This window comes from Lissotriton helveticus, chromosome 4_1 (genome assembly GCF_964261635.1).
Source record: "Lissotriton helveticus chromosome 4_1, aLisHel1.1, whole genome shotgun sequence".
Taxonomy (NCBI): Eukaryota; Metazoa; Chordata; class Amphibia; order Caudata; family Salamandridae; genus Lissotriton; species Lissotriton helveticus.
Window position 1 is genome coordinate 1,734,971,716 of NC_136063.1, and position 20,187 is coordinate 1,734,991,902.

At 44.4% G+C, this 20,187-nt stretch overlaps 1 protein-coding gene across 1 annotated transcript in view; it reads left to right on the forward strand.

Moving 5' to 3' along the window:
* The window catches only part of TAF7L (TATA-box binding protein associated factor 7 like), a 130,570-nt gene that overhangs the window by 75,134 nt on the left and 35,249 nt on the right, over positions 1 to 20,187 (forward strand). Inside the window, exons 4-7 of the mRNA XM_078688402.1 lie at positions 2,757 to 2,835; positions 3,418 to 3,551; positions 9,605 to 9,731; positions 13,955 to 14,012. Of these exons, the coding sequence (XP_078544528.1) occupies positions 2,757 to 2,835; positions 3,418 to 3,551; positions 9,605 to 9,731; positions 13,955 to 14,012 (398 nt within the window). The remainder of the gene's footprint in view (positions 1 to 2,756; positions 2,836 to 3,417; positions 3,552 to 9,604; positions 9,732 to 13,954; positions 14,013 to 20,187) is intronic.

The following is a 20,187-nucleotide window of genomic DNA, read 5'->3' on the forward strand; positions in this document are numbered from 1 at the left end:
GGGCAAGAAAGGAAAGTATATTTCCTCCAAGGGTCTAGCATCTCATTACTCCCTGGGTAGTTCCTGCGTCATATTGTCCAGTGGTCAGCAGTTTGGTGAACCGTAGCTTGTGTTTCGGTCCTTGCAGGATGCAGGAAAGTAACTCCGCTGCTCCAAGGAGATGCTGGCTATCTTGTGAATGGCTGGCAGCCAACCCAGGCTTTTGGAAGTCGCACAGCGGCAGAACGAGTCATCACTATTGTTGGGAGCAGCAGACAGGCTGGCAGGGTTGGCCCCATGTCAGTTGCAGGTAGACCTGGGCGGTGACCTCCACTCAGTTCTCAGACTTTTCCGCACTTTCCGTTCCACCAAGCGAAGTTTTTTGCTCACTCTCGCTTGCCAGTGTTAAGTGGGCAAGCGTGAGCGATGAAAATACGTTAGACCACCTCCCAACAAGATTTCTCAATGTGGGCAGTCGCTGATGGTCACAACTGCTTGTGTTGAAAAAAACTTGCGTTCGCATTGAGGAAGTAGCTTCTCAAGTAGAACTTCTACTCAAGCGGCAGTGCTATTTGTGCTGACTTTTACAGCATGGGACAAACACTTAGTGCTAAAAATCAGAGAAAACAGACTATGCCGCTTGTAGAACTCCGCATAGCGTGGTGGACTTTGTCACTTTGCGGAGTCTGTATAGTGGAACTCCACAAATTCCACCCAGGCCTAGTCGCAGGTCCTGAGTTCTTGCTTCTTCAGCTCTTCTTTGTTCTTGTTCTTCTTGCGTCAGTCAATTTTGATTCTCTGGGGCCAGTGGCGCCCCTAAATACTAGATTTAGGGGTGTGAAAGGTAGTAGCCAATGGGCAACTTACCCTTGGTATCACTACACCCCCTATACAATTACTTTCTGTGAAGAGTGGGCATAACCCTCTCCCAGTGTTCCTAGTTCCACTAAAAACAAAACGATGGAACCCCTCCTTGATTGAGCACATCAGGTAGCGCACCGTAGCGGTGTGACTAGCATGTGTGTGCAACACCCCTACTGCATAGCTAATTTCCCGCCTGTCCTGGAGCCAAATGGGCCTCAAGGCAGGGCGTGGCATTCTTCAGTTGTGGAGGAAGCCGGAGTCGCACGTCCAAGGCGGCAGAGGCTTTGAAGCCTCTGACCTTGATATGCAGATCCACTTGCCATCTTCTTGGAGGAGATGATAACACCTCCTGCTAGACCAGGCATTGTTCCTGAGCTCCTGAAAGTGTTTGCAGTTGACCCTGTCGTAAGAAATGTGTCTGTGGTGGCAGGCTGGACAGGACCAGTCAGCCAGCACACTAGAGTACAAGTAGGTTTCAGGGGGCACCTCTAAGGTACCCTCTGGGTGCAGGCCATAATAAATTCAATACTGGAATCAGTATGGATTTATTAACACAAGGTGTTGGATACCAAACACCGTAGATTTCTGTGAAGCCATGATGTAGCTGGGTAACTCATAATGCCCTTTGCCTAGTATATATCTTAACATGGCTTCCCTGCTCCCTTGCAAGGTCTAGTAATCTGGAGTAGACCTCACAGAAGCATATTTGCTCATGCAGATATGTCCTCACATAGGAAATAATGCACCCTGTCATAGGGCTGTGAGGCCTGCTGTAGGGTTGACTTACATATATCATATGCAGAGACTTGGTCATGGCACACAGGGGTGGTAACATATTAGAAAGCATGTCAACCACTGTAGCACGCTAAGTTAAAAAGTTACAATTATATTTTGACTAGTATTTTTAAAAAAAACAACAAAAAAAACAAGGAGTGCTCCACTTTCCAAACACACGAGTGTGTGCCATGTCTTTTTTTCGCCATGGTTTGCACCAAGTCACGCAGCCTGCAATGGCAGTCTGCACGCAGTTTGTATGGGGGTCTCTTAGGGTGGCATAAGACATGCTGCAGCCTGTATGGACCCTCTGTGGTACCCCTGCCCTTGGTACTTGGGGTACCATTTACTAGGACTTGCATGGGTCCTACAGTCTATGCCAATTTGATCATAAGTGTATCAGTTTACCTTGTTTAGGGAAAGAGGATTGGCCCTGGGGCCTAGTTAGCCAGCTTCCAGTCAAATTCACAGTATTGGTGAGCAGAAAAGTGGGTGTGACCATGATAAAAAGGGGCACTTTCCTACACTGCTCCTCCCAGAGCCCGATCTGCCCTCCAGTATAGGGCAACCATGGGGTGCAGTCTTGGCACTCTACTCTGTCGGTGCATGGACCTATGCCTTGAGTTAGTGAGCTGTGGCTTTGGAGAGCTTATTTCTCAATTATTCAGGAGTGTAGCAAAGATATTCAGACCAGTTGCGACCTTCATTGCGTTGGACTATTAACCAAAAACAAATGATTAATAGCGAAGCGGTTTAGAAATTGTCCATCTTCCTTGTGGTCTGGCTCCGCCTCCTCCTATCCACTGCTTTAGTGTTGCTTTGTCCTCCAATGGATTACAAGGGCAAGGTTTATAAGGCTGGAAAAAAGCGACATATGTGGGAGTTAAATTTGGGTCAATATGTAAATACTGTGTATGAGTAAAGGAGTTCTGTGCTACTCAAGTGAGTTTCAAGACCTCGAATAGGAATATTGTTTTATACAAACCTTAGCATACATGTACATTGCCTGGGATTGTGTTGAACTGGATCTCCTTTCACATTGGGCTTGAAACTCTGGCTAAAACAATCTCTAGAGTTAAGTGAGTAGGTTTTCGGGACATGACCTCTTACTTTTTAACTTGTTTTTGTTTCTCCCTCAGGAGTATGCATCCACTGTGAGGAGAGCTGTGCAGTCTGGGAATGTGAATCTGAAAGATCGGCTCACCATTGAATTACACTGTGAGTGAGCAATAGAGCTTCTGTGATGATTCCTATACTTTAAGGAGGTCTTATCTCATGAGGCATCTTCATATTTTTGTGATTTTTGCAATGAGGCCATTCCTAGATAAAGTTGATTACATTTTAGCCTGCCCATTCTATTAATGTCTGTTCTCTGGACATTTGACACACTGTTTCCACATTGCTGTCTGGCTCGATAGTTTCCATCCCTGTCAGTTATTAAACCTGGTTTGTATATCAAATAAACCACACTCGCCTTTTGAGACAGTTTAATCAATTCATCGAAAATATTAATTACTATGGATATAAAAACATACAAACCATGGTTCTTGTCAACAAATTAAGAAGTGCTAGTGGCTGTAATGTACATTATGTTAATGTGAAATGAAATCAATGTTAATAAGATTTAGTGCCCTAGATTATTTTTAATTAAACACAAAAAATCTTTGATCCATCCTTCTATTAGACGGAAAGCACATTCACTTCTAATCTGAAAGACTTTTGTAAATACATGTCTCCTCTTTTGCTTGCCACGGTACATGATACTCTATTGTTGACCTGTCATTTCCTGTTTATCTCCAGCGGATGGGCGGCACGGCATTGTGCGTGTGGACCATGTCCCTTTAGCTGCAAAACTAGTTGACTTACCCTGTATCATGGAAAGTTTGAAAACCATTGACAAAAAGACGTTCTACAAAACAGCCGATGTTTGCCAGGTATGGCCAAGCTTTAGTTCTTTATTAATGTTTCTCTTCTTTAAAGTTAAAGAAAAGTAAATGGCATATGTTTTTATACAGCCCTGCTCTTTTAACTCTCTATAATGCACAAAGGGGTTTTCCACCCTCCCATGGCTCTAAAGAAGAATTTTTCAACTTTGTTGTTTCTTTTGCACAGCGGTTAATAGTGATCTGTCTTGACTGGTGGTAGCTCTGCAGCAGTGTAGTTCCAGGAAGAGCTGCTTCCTCAATATGCCCACACCTGGCTCCGTGTTAGTAATTTATTCTTTGTGTGCCATCAGTGCCCATATGGCACATACTCATTCCAAAGACTGACACTGTCTGAATCAGTTCTTGTTGCTTTCTGAGTGCCCCCATGACAATGGCAAAATCCCCACTACATACCATCACCACAGCTTTTCCCGCCCCTAATTGGTCAGCCTCTCATCTCCCTCTACCTGCAAGTCAGTTACAATGTAGGTCACAATTTCCCAAAGGTCATCCTCTTTCAACCCCCCACCCAACCCCCAAAGTCCCTTCCCCACTGCTGCAAAGGTGATTCTCTCCCTTCATCCCTCAGGCCAGTGTAACACCCTTCTCCCACTGCTCACTCTTTGCCAATCATCCACCCACCGGTCCCCCTCCCGCCCCGTTGGCAGGTCTGCCTCCTTTCCCCAACATGCAACCCTCTCCATACGGTAATAGGTCACTCTTCTTACGATCCCCATCACAACAACTCTCTACTCCTGTTTTAAGAATGCAGTTGTTGTGACTGATCACTATACTTCTGCCAATTGCCCATCTTTGTGAATGTACCCCACCTTGGATTTATGTAGCTAGCTCGGTGTCGGTCGGCTCCAAAGCCTTAGTTCGGTGCAGGCCATGGCTGGAAGTCAATGGCTGCCTGGAAGGCTGTGTCACCTAATGTGGGCTCGAAGCCCAGCCCCCAGATGAGTGGTGAGTGCCTTGATGTAGAGTGATATTCACTGTGGGCTTCTTCTGACATTGAGCTATGGTCGGTTGCGGATCTGGGCTTTTGGAGACCCAGGGATAATCAGACTCAAGGCTGAAGGCTGTTGCTTGTCTGGCATCAAATGCCTTCCTCCGCTTTCTTCCCTGTGACCACTTCTCTGAAGTTTTCGGCAGGGTGGGGTATCTGGGGGGAATCCTCATTGCTCTGTTGTTCCATGGGTTGCCATGCATACCGATGATCTTGAATGGACATCTTCGACCGAAACAAGCAGAGCAAGAGGCTTCTTAGTCCGGGGACGGACAAAGATTGTAGAAGTCATGCTGGTCTGGCCACAAGTATTTTGAGTGTCACTGTGGACAGTATCAAAAAGTTGTATTTTTCCATCACGCTGTTAACATTCTCGAGCATGAGACTCGATGAAAGACCCACGTGGGTGTTTGGAACACCACACACATGAATCCAAAGCAGTAAACCATGGCTGTGAAAAGAAACGTAGGTGCACCAAAGGATTGTCCGAGAGCTACCAACAGCAGAGAACTTAAGAGACCTGGACAAAGATCACCACCCACGTCGACAAAGAGACCTGGTGAATCACGTCCAACCCAGACTGTGGAAGAAAATCTAATTATGGTGTCGATGCCTATTCTCCTTGCCTAATAAGGGAGGAGTCATGATACCTTTTGCACTCAAAAGACTTCTTTGAATGAAAATGTTGAAGTGAGATGACACAGGTAGGTGAACTATACTTTATTACGTCTCTCAGCCTCCAGCCACCACAGCTTACAGAAGAGCAACCGTCACCAACTGATAGTGGAATGTTGGTGACAGCGAGGACAGCTCGTGACAGGTGTCAGGACAGAACCAAAAGGGAGGAAAGGGGCGGTGGAGAAGGACAAAGCATTATAACACATCTTCTCCCTAAAACAAGAGAACAATGGTATGAAGAAATGAACATCTGTACATAGAAGAAAAAAACAGCTGCACATAATATAAATGCATAAACAATTACAGTAGTGCAGGAAATTAAGAATCCCAAATAATACGAATACGGAACGCTGTGTGGCCTCATGCCTCTGCGACCATGGTAAGGCCTAGGAACATTCTCAGAACTCCCCACCAGCTTTTCCTTGGCCACGAAAGGGTGGCACGCAGATAACCTATCCATACTCCATGTGTCTATCATTAAGCATGACTACATTCTTCCGCACCTTGATCACTTTCATGGGCTCTGGAAACTTGCTTCCCACACACTGACGGGACACAGGTAGTTTGACCAGAACCATGTCTCCCACCTTCCACCTGCCTTCTACAACACCTTGCTTAGCATCGCACTTCTATTTGTACCCTTGCTGGTGAAGCTGTCTAAGCCTGCTCATTTCTTCTCTATCCACCCATTTGGGCTCTCCTCCACACAACCAATTAGGGGATAATTTAGTTCCGGGTAGCCTTCCTTTTAACACTAGGAACGGTGAGGATTTGGTGACCAGATTGGATGTGGTATGATAGGACCACAGCATACGTTGGAGAGCCTGGCCTGCAGGGTTGCCTGACACTTGTGATAGTTGTAAGCATTCTTTTAGCTTTCTATTGACCCTTCCCGGCAATACAAAACAGTCTTACAATGGCATATTGACAAACTCTTTAAGAAGGCTTACATTTCATCAGATGTAAACAACACCCCATTGTCGGTGACTGTAGTACTGGGAATCCCTTCCAACACAAACGCTTCCTTGAGAAAACTAATGAGAGCCCCGTGTTGATGTGAATCACCACCTTCAACATTATCCAGTGCGAATAGTAGTCCACTAACACGAGCATGAACCGCCCCTCCAAACAAGGGTACCTTGAGAGACCCAGTAATTTCTAACCCGAGTTTATCCCAACGTTTGGAAGGGACTGCTACAGAAGACAAAGGCGCTTTCCAAATGGATCTTGATTTGTCGCTAAGGGCACATGATACACAATCCCGGACAGTATCCTTAATTACAGAATCCATTCCAGAGAACCAGTATGTGGCTCTGACCCTAGTCTTGGTGAAGCAGATGACCCTCTTGAGCAATCGGTGCAATCCTAGATCACAACTTCGTAGGAGGAACCAACCTGCCCCCCCCCCCCTGACTTTATTATTAGAGATACTCAACTCATGATGCACAACCCAAATATCCTTTAGATCGTCGCTCAGAGTTCCGGGTTTAGCAGGCCAACCCAGTACGATCTCACTCATAACTTGATTAAGGGTCTCATCACTTTCCATCTGCAATCCCCAATCTTCTTTAGAAATCCCTGGGATTTCCACTAAAGCGACAAACTCCTCGCTCTCTAACACGGCATCACTCCCCAGCTTTTTCCCACAGCATGGCAGCAGCGAAAGATGGTCTCCAACCAAATTTCAGTTACCAGGTATGTATTCCATGGTGAAATTGAATCCTTGAAGACTTAAGAGCCATTTGGAAACTCTAGGAGTGGTTGCAACCCTCCTTTGATTGAAAACAAAAACATCAATGAAAGGGAGACTCCAAAGGAAACATTTAAAATGATCAATAGCCCTGGAACATCCAAGAGCTTCTCTCTCAACTGTTGAGTAATTGTGCTCAGCTACACTTAAAGCTCTAGATGCAAATGCTACTACCGATTCTTTTCCTTCTACCACTTGCGACAACTCTGCACCCACTCCGACACCACTAGCATCCGTGGTCAAAATATTCTTACGCCGAATATCAAAACAGCCGAAAGAAGGAGCATTTGCAATAGGTTCCTGATAGTCACAAAGGAACTATGGCAATCCTCCTCCCAGATAAAAGGGGTGCATTTCTTTAATAGATTCCTTAGCGGTGCTGTGACATCCGCAAAATTCCTGGCAAACTTATTCATGTATTCTGTCAATCCTAAAAAGGACCTCAATTCATCTTTTTTCTTTGGAGGAGGAGCATCCTTCATGGCCTTGACCAGATCCAACTTTGGCTTGATCCCCTCCATAGAGATGGTATGACCCAAGTAGTCCACAGACTCAACTCTAATTTTCCATTTATCCTTACTCTATGTAAAGCCTACCTCTCTGAGAGTCTTAAGAACCATTCTCAGAGTAGCTTCATGTTGTTGCGCAGACACACCATGAATTAAGATGTTGTCCTGAAAACAATGGACATTTGCAATCTTCCCTAAGATACTCTGCATAACTTGTTGAAATACATCTGCAGCAGATGCCAACCCAAATGGTATGGAGAGAAATTTGAACGATGTGAGCGACCTAGAATGTAGATGTATCTCAATTTGGTGGTAGTCAGACGATAGGTCGATCACACTGAATATTTCTGCTTTACTTATCATACTGATCATTTCATTGATGCGAGGGAGGGGAAATCTGTCTACCCAAATCATTTAGGTCTCTAAGATCCACACGGAGACACAAGCCCCTCCCCCTCTGACTTCTGGGCAACCACAATCTGAGCAAGCCATAATGAACTTTCGATGGGTTCAGTAATGCCTAATGATTCTAACTTGTTTAACTCTTCCCACAGAGAAGCTTGCATAAGGTTGGAAATGCGACGCTCTTGGTGAATAACAGGAACTGCATTGTCTTTTACTCAAATCTTTTGTTGGAAGCCCTTTAAATGACCCAAATTATCACAGAACACCTCTGGAAATTCGTCTCAAATAGCTTACAATTACTTTATCCCTTCACCTATGGCAAACACTGGTGCATCTCTGTTAGGCTCCAGTCTGATGCCAAGCTCTTTCGGGTGAGCCCACCTCAATAAACATGACCCATTTCTTGAAAGGTAAACTTTACCCTGTGTCACAATCCTTGAATTTAATTTGCATACACACCATACCTGCCAGGCGAATAGGATCCTTGTTATAACTACGTGGATCTATATCAGTTGAAATCAATGTAGAATTCCTGCCTAGAAACCTTTCTTTAAACATTTCATAATCATTAACATTATGGAGAGCACGAGTCAACAAACGCATTAAATTCGATATCAAGTGAAATAATGCATCTAGGGTAATCCACACCTCTGCACCCTTCTCAATTGCTTGAACACTTTTACTTTCGGAACCCAAGTTATTACAGAATCTGGCAAAGTGTCCTCTCTTATTACACTTCTTACAGACTATGGATCGAGCTGAACAACTCGGACTGTTGGCTAAATGATTCCCATTGCCACAACAGAAGCACCTTCATCTTCCACCCCTCCTATCATCCAAAGATTTGCTTGTGACAGAAGGCTCACAAAATTTCTTGCCCGAAGAATTCTCTCTCTCCACACTCTCAGGATCAACTCTACTTTTCACCACTTTCATTGTCTCGTTCCCATTACTATGCTTTATTTCTCTGATGCACTCAGCAGTGTGTTCGATATTTTTAGCTACTTCTACAGCAACCTTTGAATCAGGGTGCCTTGTCAACAACTTCTCCTGGATTTTAGGATTGTTAGTGCAGGGAACAAGGTGATCTCTAACTAGAGAATCACCCACTGTGCCAAAGTCGCACAAATTTGAGAGACCTCTCAACACAGCTATGTAGATGTAGGACGTAACTTTTTCCCTTGTACCCTACAAAAGAATTTGTCTCTTTAAGACTACATTCACTTTTTGTCCAAAGTGTCTTTCCAGCTTCCGCAACATAGCAGAGTAAACATGTGGGTTTTGATTGTGGTTGTGTCAAAGCCTGAATGCAAGAATGAGTCAGTGGATGGATGAATGGATGCGTGAGTTCAAATATGAGTGACAGAGCGCATGTATGATTGTTTTTTGATTATCTAAACCCTTAATGATGCTTCAAAGGTGTGTATAGTTATTGAACACATTGTAAATCTTAATTAAGGAGTAACAGGTGATATTTGACAACTTGTTTCCAGGATGTTCCACACAGGTTTTTTAGTTCTGAACAAAGGCTCTGTCATTCATAAGCCAGATCTATTGGCATTGCCAGAGCTAGTTAAACTGTGTGCCATTGTAGTAATGTTTATAAAAGATTTATAGCAAGATAGAAAAGTTTCATATAATATATATTTCGATTAGTTAATTCTTGACACTTGCCCCATTTTTTTAAAATATCGCTGATCTGGTGTTTCAGATGTTGGTTTGCACTTTGGATGGTGAGCTTTTCCCCCCTCTTGAAGAACCAACGGGTGCCACGGACCCAAAAAGCAGCAAGAAAAAGGATAAAGACAGAGAAAAGAAATTCATCTGGAACCATGGCAGTGAGTAATATATATAATAATTTCTCCATATTTTCTCTTGTTTTCCAAATTATCCTAATGCTTTTGGAGCATATACGTGCTTACAATTGTTTTCTTTGGTTAGAGCACCTTCATTCATGAGGATCAACTCACATTGCTGTGGCACACATACTCCCTTCAGAGTCTAATCTTTTGAAAAGGCATTTACCCTTGACATTTGATTTAAGTTATGCTTGACATTGCTCTTGAAGTGATCCATTAAAAAGAAAAGAATTTTTTTAACTTATACCATGTGAGTGCTATACTCCCTGTTTATATGGCTGTCGGATACCTGCAGCATTTGATTACCCTTTTTCTTAAAACCTGGTTTGAGGCAAGCCATCTACCTGGATTGTAAACCACACTTCTTGTACACACCTCGCGCAATGACAACAACCCACTCACCGTTATTGTCTTGGCAGAAAAGGTCACTTTTACTAAGACTGGTAAAACCATGTTTTCCTTATGCAAAAACTATAAACGTTCATTGTCCTATCAGAACCCCCTTTTTGCATTATGCTTCAACCAAACTTAAAAACATTTTATCATAATAAACCCAAATAGTTCCATTAAAACTTGCATAAAAACCCCATGTAATGCAAACAATCCCATCATTTCCTTTCCCTTCCTTTGCTTTTTGACCTCCCCCCTCCACCCCCACCCTAGAGGGATGGATAAGGCTGCTCCAGACTATCCAACCCCCCCCCACAAAAACGCCACCTAGGAAAACCACAGAGTTTTCCTGGCCCCACCCAAAATGCTTGATGAAAGAGAAATTTATCGAACACTTTTATTGCACCATAAATTGTGGTCCAAAAATTTGCCAGCATATCCCTCATCTCCAATAAATAATAGGCTTGACCCAGCTGTGACAAGTGAACACCATCCTCTCTGAAAAGATGATCTTCAGCACCTGTGATATTGTCGTGTGATAAGCCTTTAATGCCCATAGCCTGGCAAAAAACTTACATTGCCCAGTTAAGTTTCCTTCTGACCTTTTCAATTGCAGCGTGATTATGTGCCCCCTCCACTGTTGTCTGTAAATAAACTCTGTCCACACCAAACATGTACCTGACCAATTGTTCTTTAATACTGCAAGGTCCAACTTTATCTGCTTAATAAGGGATAACCTGACAAAGGCACCAAGTCATTTTCGCCTAAATGTATAATTAACCTGTCAGGAAGCCTTGTGCAAAAGACCGCTCCTTTAACATGAGAAACAAACCCACTCACTGCATACCACCTTTTTCTTTCCATAAAACTTTGTGCTCTTTGCTTGGAAATCCAAGTGCTCTCCAATATATCTGCTGTTCAGCAAAGACAATTTCAAAAAGGGGGTGGTCCCTTGCTCACTGCACCATCAGGATTCAAGCAAGCCGGGCCGAAGACGGCTGTAATGCCAGAAACCGGTCCCCGGAAGCTTGTTTCCTTTCCAGTAAAGAATTGGCTTGGTAGTTTGGTCTGCCCTGTTCCCATGATGCACTGGGCCAGGGTCAGACTAATTTGCATGTAGCCAGGTTCTGAGCTGGCATGGTGCAGTGAGCTAAAAAACGGTGATGGATCAAGCTCTGATCTTTTGACTGGGTAGGAGTGTTCTGCTTAATTCAGATACTCTGTCCATCACCACCCCCTTTATGAATCGTTCAGCAAAGACGGCGGCCCATTTAATGAAAGAGTGTCCCACTATCCAGGTGCACATCTTTGTTGACAATTAACCTTTCGCGCAACCTAGAAGGAAAAACTAAATTAGCAAAACGCAATGTACAAGCAACAAAGTTAATTTCCTGACATATCGAGTACAACAGGCAGATTTCCACCTCCCAATCCTCTTTGTATCCTCCCAGTCCCAACCCAACCTGGCTGCTTCAATGGCCGCCCCAATACGAAAGGAGTGTGTCCCAAACACTAAAGGGTCTTGGCCAAGTTTAACCAAAGCATTCATTAACGCAGCCAAAAGATGGGCACTAGAAATGTTAGACCCATTCAAATGAGAAAATAGTACACCAGGCCGTAAAATAGCAGATTGAGAGAAAGACTCCCACTCCCTCAAAGGACAGCAATCCATTACCCCGCTGCTGTTTAAATGAACCCACATGCCTTTCCCCAGTCTGTCAGTATTCGACCTCTATAACCAGATCCTCAGTTTGTCACCGTGTAACTGAACCTCGCTACTCTGAATGCCTACCTGATCCTTAAGGCCCAATAATTCAGAAACCCTGAAAGCTCCAAAGAACAACCAGATCATGCATAATGTAAAATGAGAAAGTTCCCAATCATCATAACAGCAAACTGGTAATTGTGATAACACTGTTGCAAAAAAGCGAAAGTAACTGGTTCACGTAATGGCAAAGAATAAGTATGTTCTCTGCTAAAACCTTTCAACGTTCTTCTTAACAAAACAACTTCCACCGGATCCTGACCCCACCATAATTGGCCATAAAAAGAAATTCCAGCCAATTTCCCAGAAATGGTCGTGTGTGACAAGCCCTTGTTAATCAAATGTAACACAAACTGTAAAATGAAACGTTTTTTACCATCTGCTTTCCCATCAAAAGTTTGTGATAGGTTGGAAAACTGATCTCATCCCCTTTGAAATCTCCCTTGTTTACCAAACTTTTGATTGGTGAAACATTGCGAGATTGTATGTTTTCCTCCACATTGGGAACATTCATGTTTAAATCTACAAAACTGTCTGGTGCAGATACCCTGGATAAAATTCCAACAGGCTCCGGATGCTGAAAACTGAAAACTGTCCCCTACCAAAACCAACCTGCCCCGATTTGGGCGGGGCGCGGCTGAAAGGGCCGGTATGTGATTGGTTAGCCACTTGCTGTGTGCGTCATAGCGGGCGGTTGGGCAGAGGACATCCACTGAAGCCAAAGCTCAGGATCTACATCACCCCACGGCTTATCGTGGAATAAACTAACCCTGGCTCTAAATTCCTCGTCCTAGCTGAGCCAGGCAAAACCACCAAAGTGCAGTTGGGCCTTTCTAATAATGTCCATGTATTTGAACTGCCCTTTCTTGATGTCTTTCGCAATAGACACTTGCGTAGATCAAGATTGCGGACGTCCAATTCTCTATGTTCTTGGGGACCCGGGACGTTTAGCAAGCTCCCATTCCTCTTCTTTGGACCCTTCTTTAGCCTGAATGTCCCTATGTAGTAGTTTAAACACATCAACAAAATCTTGCTGCCAAATACAGTTTTTTGTCTTATCTGAAAGATGCGTTCCCAATGGCATAGCTATTCCCTTATAAGGGGATTAGACTATCCCTAAAGATGTTAGGACTAAAGCCACGATCTGGCTGGTGTCTCCTTTAATCTTCTGCCATGATGATGATCCTTATCTGATTCATTTGGCACTGTGGATCGAAGCGCCGACAACTTTCAAATGGCTACTATTTTTTATTTGATTGTCGATCAAGACATTCGTAGTAAGAGCGTCATCATTAACATCAAACTATCCCCGTCAGTCACACGTATGTAGTATTGTATATGTTAATAGCCCACTTTTTTCGCTGCATCACTTTTCACTGCACCATCACCCAGTAGGAGCACTTGAATTGAAGTCATTTGATTATACTTGGCCTTCGAAACCATCATTTGTTCTAAAGAAAATAAACGTATGAAATGCATAAGTAACATACATTTGTAAGAAGTGTTCCTATGAAGCCATGGCCCTGTAAGTCGAGGTCTCTACACTCTTCCCCCCCCCCCCCCCCCCCGATGGACCATTTGTGTTTTTATACACGATTGATCGCTACACAGCCGATGCCAGTGCCTACTTGGGCACTTTCTCACTTTGTGGCCATAACTCAAGGCCTGAAATCTCCCTCCACCCTTCCCCAACACCCTGTCCTGAAAAAGCACATAATTAGACAATCCTCAGTTAGGCACCAGCAAAAAACTAAATATGGACTGTTTGAGCTGACTGCTGATTAAGTGCTGCTGGTGCAGGGCACATTGAACCACTATGACTTGTGGGCCCAGATGCCACGCTGGCTGCATCACTGATACAACCCTGTATAGCTTACTGGTCCTTTCAATGTTGCTTTAGCTGTATCACATGTTAAATAACACTTGGTCTTTTGAGTTGTTATAATCCCATAGCAAACTGGATTGCCTTGGCATGGTCACATTCAGCATAGGTTCCCTTCTTTCACTGCTCCTCTTTCTGCTTATTGTGGCATTTTGTTTGTTACAGTTACTCTACCATTGAAGAATGTCCGAAAGAGACGGTTCCGGAAAACTGCCAAAAAAAAGGTAATTGGTGCTCCTGCCCAAATGTGATAGCGCAACAAAATTGAAGGTTCTAGATCACATGATAACCAAAGTTCACTTGAATGTTTAACATATTTAACTTTTTGTTGGTTTTCAAATAACATAAACAAAATAAAATATAGTGTGGTAAAGGAAGAATTGTACTTCAGTCAACAGGGTGCTCCTCTGCCAGGATGCCCAAACCCTTACCTTTCGAGTTTAAACTCCCTCCCGAGGAGGAACCAATAGTGCCGGCCAATAAGGTATGCAATCTGGGGGTTCTGATTGATGATAACCTTCAGATGAAGTCACATGCAAACAAGACCGCCAACGTACGTTTCTCCCTAATACGCATGCTACAGAAAATACTTCCGCTACTACCAACAGAGTCACGTTCACTGGTGGTAAGAAGCACAGTGCTAAGCAGATTGGACTACTGCAACTCACTGTATTTGGGGGCTCCACAATATATAATCCAGGGATTGCAGAGAGTACAGTCCGCAGCAGCAAAATTAGCAGTCAATAGGCCGCGACGCTCATCCACCACCTTGGTTCTGAGAGAGCTACACTGGCTGCCCATTAAGGAAAAGGTTCATTTTAAATCCCTCTGCCTGGTATTCAGAGCAGTGCATGAGCTGGGCGCAGCCTAATTACAGAAAAGGTTTACGCGGTACCAGCCCAAGAGGCAACTCCGCTCCTCTAGTGCTGGCCTACTGGCGGTCCCCAGGTTCAAATATGCTAGGTCGGAAGGGAGGGCATTCAATGTGGCCGGTGCCCGCCTCTGGAAAAATCTACCCCTGAATCTCAGACAAATGGACTCCTTGACAGAGTTTCGTAAGAGCTTAAAAACCTGGCTCTTTGCCTAAAGCCTGATCTCTCGCCTCCTATCTATTTGGCCCGACTTATTCTATTCTGGTCATTTCTCCAGTCGGAAGCACCAGGATACCCGTAGGGTGACAGCATGCGCTATATAAGTATTAAAATCAATCAATCAAGTATCGGTGTATGCAAAAATCCTGTCCATCCATCATTTCAAGAAGACTCTTGATATAACAGTAGAAAATATAGACACAAACAATCATAGTCCGTCCAACTACAGACAGTAAGGAGACATTGTATTGGGTGTAAAAATCCTGGCAATCCATCATTTCAGAAGACTATTGATAAAACGGTAGAAAATATAGACATGAACAATCATGGTCTGTCCAACTACAGACAGTCAGGAGACATTGTATCGGATGGATACGATAATTCTTACTCCGTGTTCAGTATTTTTAAGCTGCTGTTCAGTTTCTGGAATGTAACACATTAATTTCTTTGGCCACTCTCTTCTCGGGTGCATCTCAAAGCCACATGTGAACCTCAATCAATCAGTGGTTTATAAAACCCGCTACTTACCCGTGAGGGTCTCAAGGCGCTGAGCGGTGGGGGTGGGGGTGGGCAGCAACTCCGGATCAGTCGAAGAGCCAGGTCTTGAGGTACTTCCTGAAAGTGTACAGGGTGGGGAAGCGTCTGAGGTTCACCGGGAGCTCGTTCCAGGTTTTGGCTGCGATGTAGGAGAAGGCTCTCCGCCTGTTCTGTTTCTGCGGATGCGGGGGACCTCTGCCAGGGCAAGGTCGGCGGAGCAGAGGTTCCTTTTGGGTACGTGGAAGTATATTCTCTTGTTGAGGTATTTGGGTTGGATGTTGTTGAGGGATTTGTAGGCGTGGGTGAGGAGTTTGAAGGTGACCCTCTTCTTGACTGGGAGCCAGCGGAGGTCTCGTAGGTGATGGGTCATGTGTTCATGATGCTGTGTCCCGAGGATGAGTCTGGCTGCGGAGTTCTGGATGGTTTGGAGTTTGTGTAGAAGGGTTTTGTTGATTCCGGCATATAGGGTGTTGCGCGAGGGTGACAGTCCTTCTGCAGTCGGGGGGGGTGGAGGGGTGGGGAATCAATTTGAAGGTCTTGCGGAGGATTCGCAGGCAGTTGAAACTGTTGGAGGCAACGGCATTGATCTGGCGGTTAATGAAGCGGGAGGAGTCTAGGATGATGCCAAGGTTTTGTGCAAGGTTTGTAGGGGTGGGTGGACTCCCGAGGGTGGAGGGCCACCAGGTTTGGTCCCAGGCGGAGGTGCAGGGCCCAACAATGAGAACTTCGGTTTTCTCTGAGTTGAGCTTCAAACAGCTGTCTTTTATCCAGGCTGCCACGTTCTTCATTCCTTCCTGGAATCTGTGCCCATTGGAGCTCAACCATTTTATCGCAGTTCTACACATAGGCAACAAAAGATAAAATGCTACACATTTAAATCATCTTTTCTTTCTTTGAGGAGTTGTGTTCAGGCCCAGTATTCTGTTCTTATCAACAGTACATTCTATTATTGGTTCAACCACCCCCTAGACAGTTAAAGCTCTACTGCCTTCTAGTATGCAGTGATCTTATTCCGTAATCTTTTAGCAGGACCACACCATATGTAATAAAGAAGCTTGCTGTTCTCCACATCTAAGGCAGGAACAAGATGAGTTATTTTTCATGCAGCAAAGCAGGAGTGAGATATCCTGTGCAGCCTTTTAAGTTTGGTCAGTCTGGCATTCCTGCTATTGAGGCTCTCCAACCCCTCCCCCGCCTGTGCTTTCCTTTCTTGATGCAAAGTTGTTTTGCCAATAAGTGTGCTTGCACAGCAGAAACTACAGACTAATGCTTGGTTACTTTTGTATGTACCTGCTTCTTTACCCTTTCTTGTTATGCTCACTTATACTTTCATCTTACCTTTATTGAATATTGATGGCATGTATGCAGACCAAGTCATAATGGCGCTAAAGCACAGAAAGCAGTTAATTTCAGACCATGCAGTTAACCTGCAAAGAGAGGAGTAGTGATGGCTTTTCTTAAAGCTAAATGAACAGAAAGAAATTAAATAGCAATTATAAGTTGGTCTTTAAAAAGGATGTAATTTATAAAAAGCATGCACATCTTTCTGTAGTCTCACAAGATTACATACAGGCTCCTGTTTTGTAGTTCGTAAAGAGAATTAATCAGTTGCCCTTTTTGCAACACCCTTGCTAAAGTGAGGACACCCAACCAGAAACACAATCAGATTCTTGAATTTACTAAGATCTATGAAAATAGCATATTTCCATTGGCTTGTAGTTTGATCTTGGTGCTTGTTTTAGCTTGAATATCTTTCTTCAGGACTGGTGTCCAATATGCCATCTTCTCTCTCTTGCTGTGTACATGGACAGACAGTGCCCCTCATTTTGTGAATGAGGGGCACTGTGAGATTGTTTGCAGTAAGTCAAATAGGAACTGCTGAAAAAGTGGACAATGTTCTCTTGGAAAGTTTTACTATATTGGTTAGGGAGTGCTCAGGATTCACCACCACCCCTAGCTGGTGCCAGGTATGCAGTGGAAACCCAGAAGCAACTTATCAGAACACTTCTGGAGCTGTGTAAGATAAGTCCCATGGACCTGATGTCTTGACATGAGAGGATTCCTGAAGGCCTAGCCCTGCTCACTCTTGTACCCAGGACAAAGAAGCCAACTCCTAGGTTTAGTTTGTTGACCACCTGTGAAGCAACAGGGACACAAAAGCTGCAAGAGACTAGTCTTTGCTTTTGGCCTCTGCCTGGCACCCTGAGAATCTTTAAGTGCCTCCTCAGGGGCCCTGGAGGCCTGAGAAGTGTACTCGTGCGAGGGTTTGCGCGCCAGAAGAAAGTTTGAACGCATATCCTTCATAGCTTTAGGGATACCTGTCAGAAAAATAATCCAACTTTTAGTTCCATGGAGTCTGATTTCATTTCAGCTTTGGCCCAGTCAAGGCTCCTGGCACTTCAGAAAAATTGACTAAGTCCTATTCTGTTTCGAAACTTTGAACATTTTTCAGTGAGAAATCTCCCAAACCTCCAGAGCTTCAACAAGACCTGCCTGCTTCCAGTATCGGGCCATTGGTTCCACAGCAGTAGCAACAGTTTCAGTATCGGGCAATTTGGAGAGGATTTTTCTTCTCAAAAGTGACAAAGTCCCTTTCTGCATTGGGACTTAGTAGAAAGTTCAATGCTTTTCCTCAGAAAAGTCCTGTTCTGAAGTGGGACTTTTTAAAACTTTTTGACTTACAGACTTTTCACTTGGACCAATTCACTTTGTGTATCCAACCACAGCTTCATCGCACTGCGCCTCAAATCACATCCAGGGCCCAGTCTTCCGCTTCTATCCTTATTGTGCCCGCTGTGTTTTTGGAGCTATTTTCCCATAAGTCTTTAAAAATTCATGTGTGGTTCTCTGTTCTGGATTTTTGTATCGTTTTGCTTAACAAATGTTAATATATTACACATTTTCATATGAATGTTGTACACATTTTCTTTCAGTTAGGCTGAGCTGTTGGGCGCAGGCTTAAGTTGTTCAAATCTTTGGCTGGACCTCAGAAGTTAGTGACTTTATTACTTGTGGTGGACTACCATCCAACCCAGATTTTTAGTTTTTTTAACTTTATTTAGCATTTTTCGTATTAACCTAAGCAACGCACAGAGCACAATCAGAAATCAGCATTGGTACTCGAATATGATAACTCTGACCACCTTCTTTACATGTATAGTCAAGCACATTTAGTATATGTACAGTATATGCATTTCTTACTTAGCCCACTTCAACGGTCCTTGCCCTGGTCCCCTCCCACCATACAACTGTAATATCCTCTTCCTCCCACTTTCCGACAAGAAATGCTATCGGAGTGCAACACATCATGTATAACATAGGTGCCGTGTGGGATGGTGTTACCTCACCATTCTAACCTACGCCTGTTGGTACTATTCCCTGTTCTTGTTGGGTGGGGGCATCTTGTTGATGTTCAGCCAGGAAGGCTCAGGAGGGGCCCCATATATCCTTAGGTCTTGATGTGGGTGGGATTGTATTGGCATAGAGTTCGCTCTTCACGGAGCAGGACGCCAAACTACAGAGCCAATTCCTTTCTCTGGAAATGCGCTTGCTGCCCCAGTGTATAGCGACTTCTCTTTTAGCCAACATTAACCAAATAGCGACAAGCCTGCAAATTTTCTGTGGAAATTGCACAACATAGCCTAAAAGGGTCATCTCTGGCAGGGGTTCCATCGGTATCTTTATCATACTGCTTATTTTCTTGTGTATACCAATCCAGAAAGTATGTATGTGTGGGCATGTCCAGGCAAGGTGTGCAAAATCTGCAGACGGGGTGTGCAAAATCTGCAGATGGGGAGTGCAAAATCTGCAGATGGGGAGTGCATTGCTGACAGCAGTGCGACCTAGTGGGAGTGATATACATCCTGCGTAAGAATGTAAAACTAATCAATTTATTACGACTATTAACCCCTTCCATGCTGCAGCGATTCTGCTCCTGTGCTGAAGATTTCAGCGCGGGTGCGGTCATGACGGCCCCCAGCCGTCATCAGCACACGAGCACTGTAGTGCATGACGGCTGGGGGCCGTCATCATCATGCAAGGGGTTAAGAGAAACAGACTTCGTAACTGCACAACAGGCCGACCATTGCTTATCTGTTATTGGGTTTCCCAGGTCTGCCTCCCAGGCGTAGCGTATCTTGTCATCTTTAACCGGAAGGATGTCGGCACACGCTCTGTAGAACTGGGAAATGAGATGGACCCCCTTACTACTGTTTATCACTATAGTGAGTGGGGGGAAGGAAGCGGGTTCTAACGGATATTCCGGGAACTTGGCCCTCAATGCGGAGCGTAGTCTCATTAGGACAAATCTGTCCATGAATGTAATGTCAGGGAACAGGGCCTCGTTGTCTGGGTCAAAAACATGGCCTTCAGGGTAAAAGTCACCCATTTTAATGATGTTAAATTTAGTACAGGTCTTTTGTACTAGCTTTTCGCCAGTAATGGGTAACCATTTGGGGTTAGGGAGCGGTATGGCAGAGGAGTACAGTGATGGCGCATTAATCATGCGTCCCAGTTTGGTCCAGGCCCAGCTAGTCGTTAAGACAGGCTGAATGTTTTTAGGGTCTCTGGGGATAACCAGGGGCAGAACTGAGGCTAAAGTGTCCGGAAGTACAACATCTGATGCAGGATGCAGGAATGGTATCCTGGCGTCTGGATGGTACCATGTTTGTGCAAAGCTGCATTGCGCAGCCAAATAATACAGTTGCAGATCAGGGACTCCGTACCCCCCCTATTGCAAGGAAGTGTCATAAATTGCCAGCGCAATCTGGG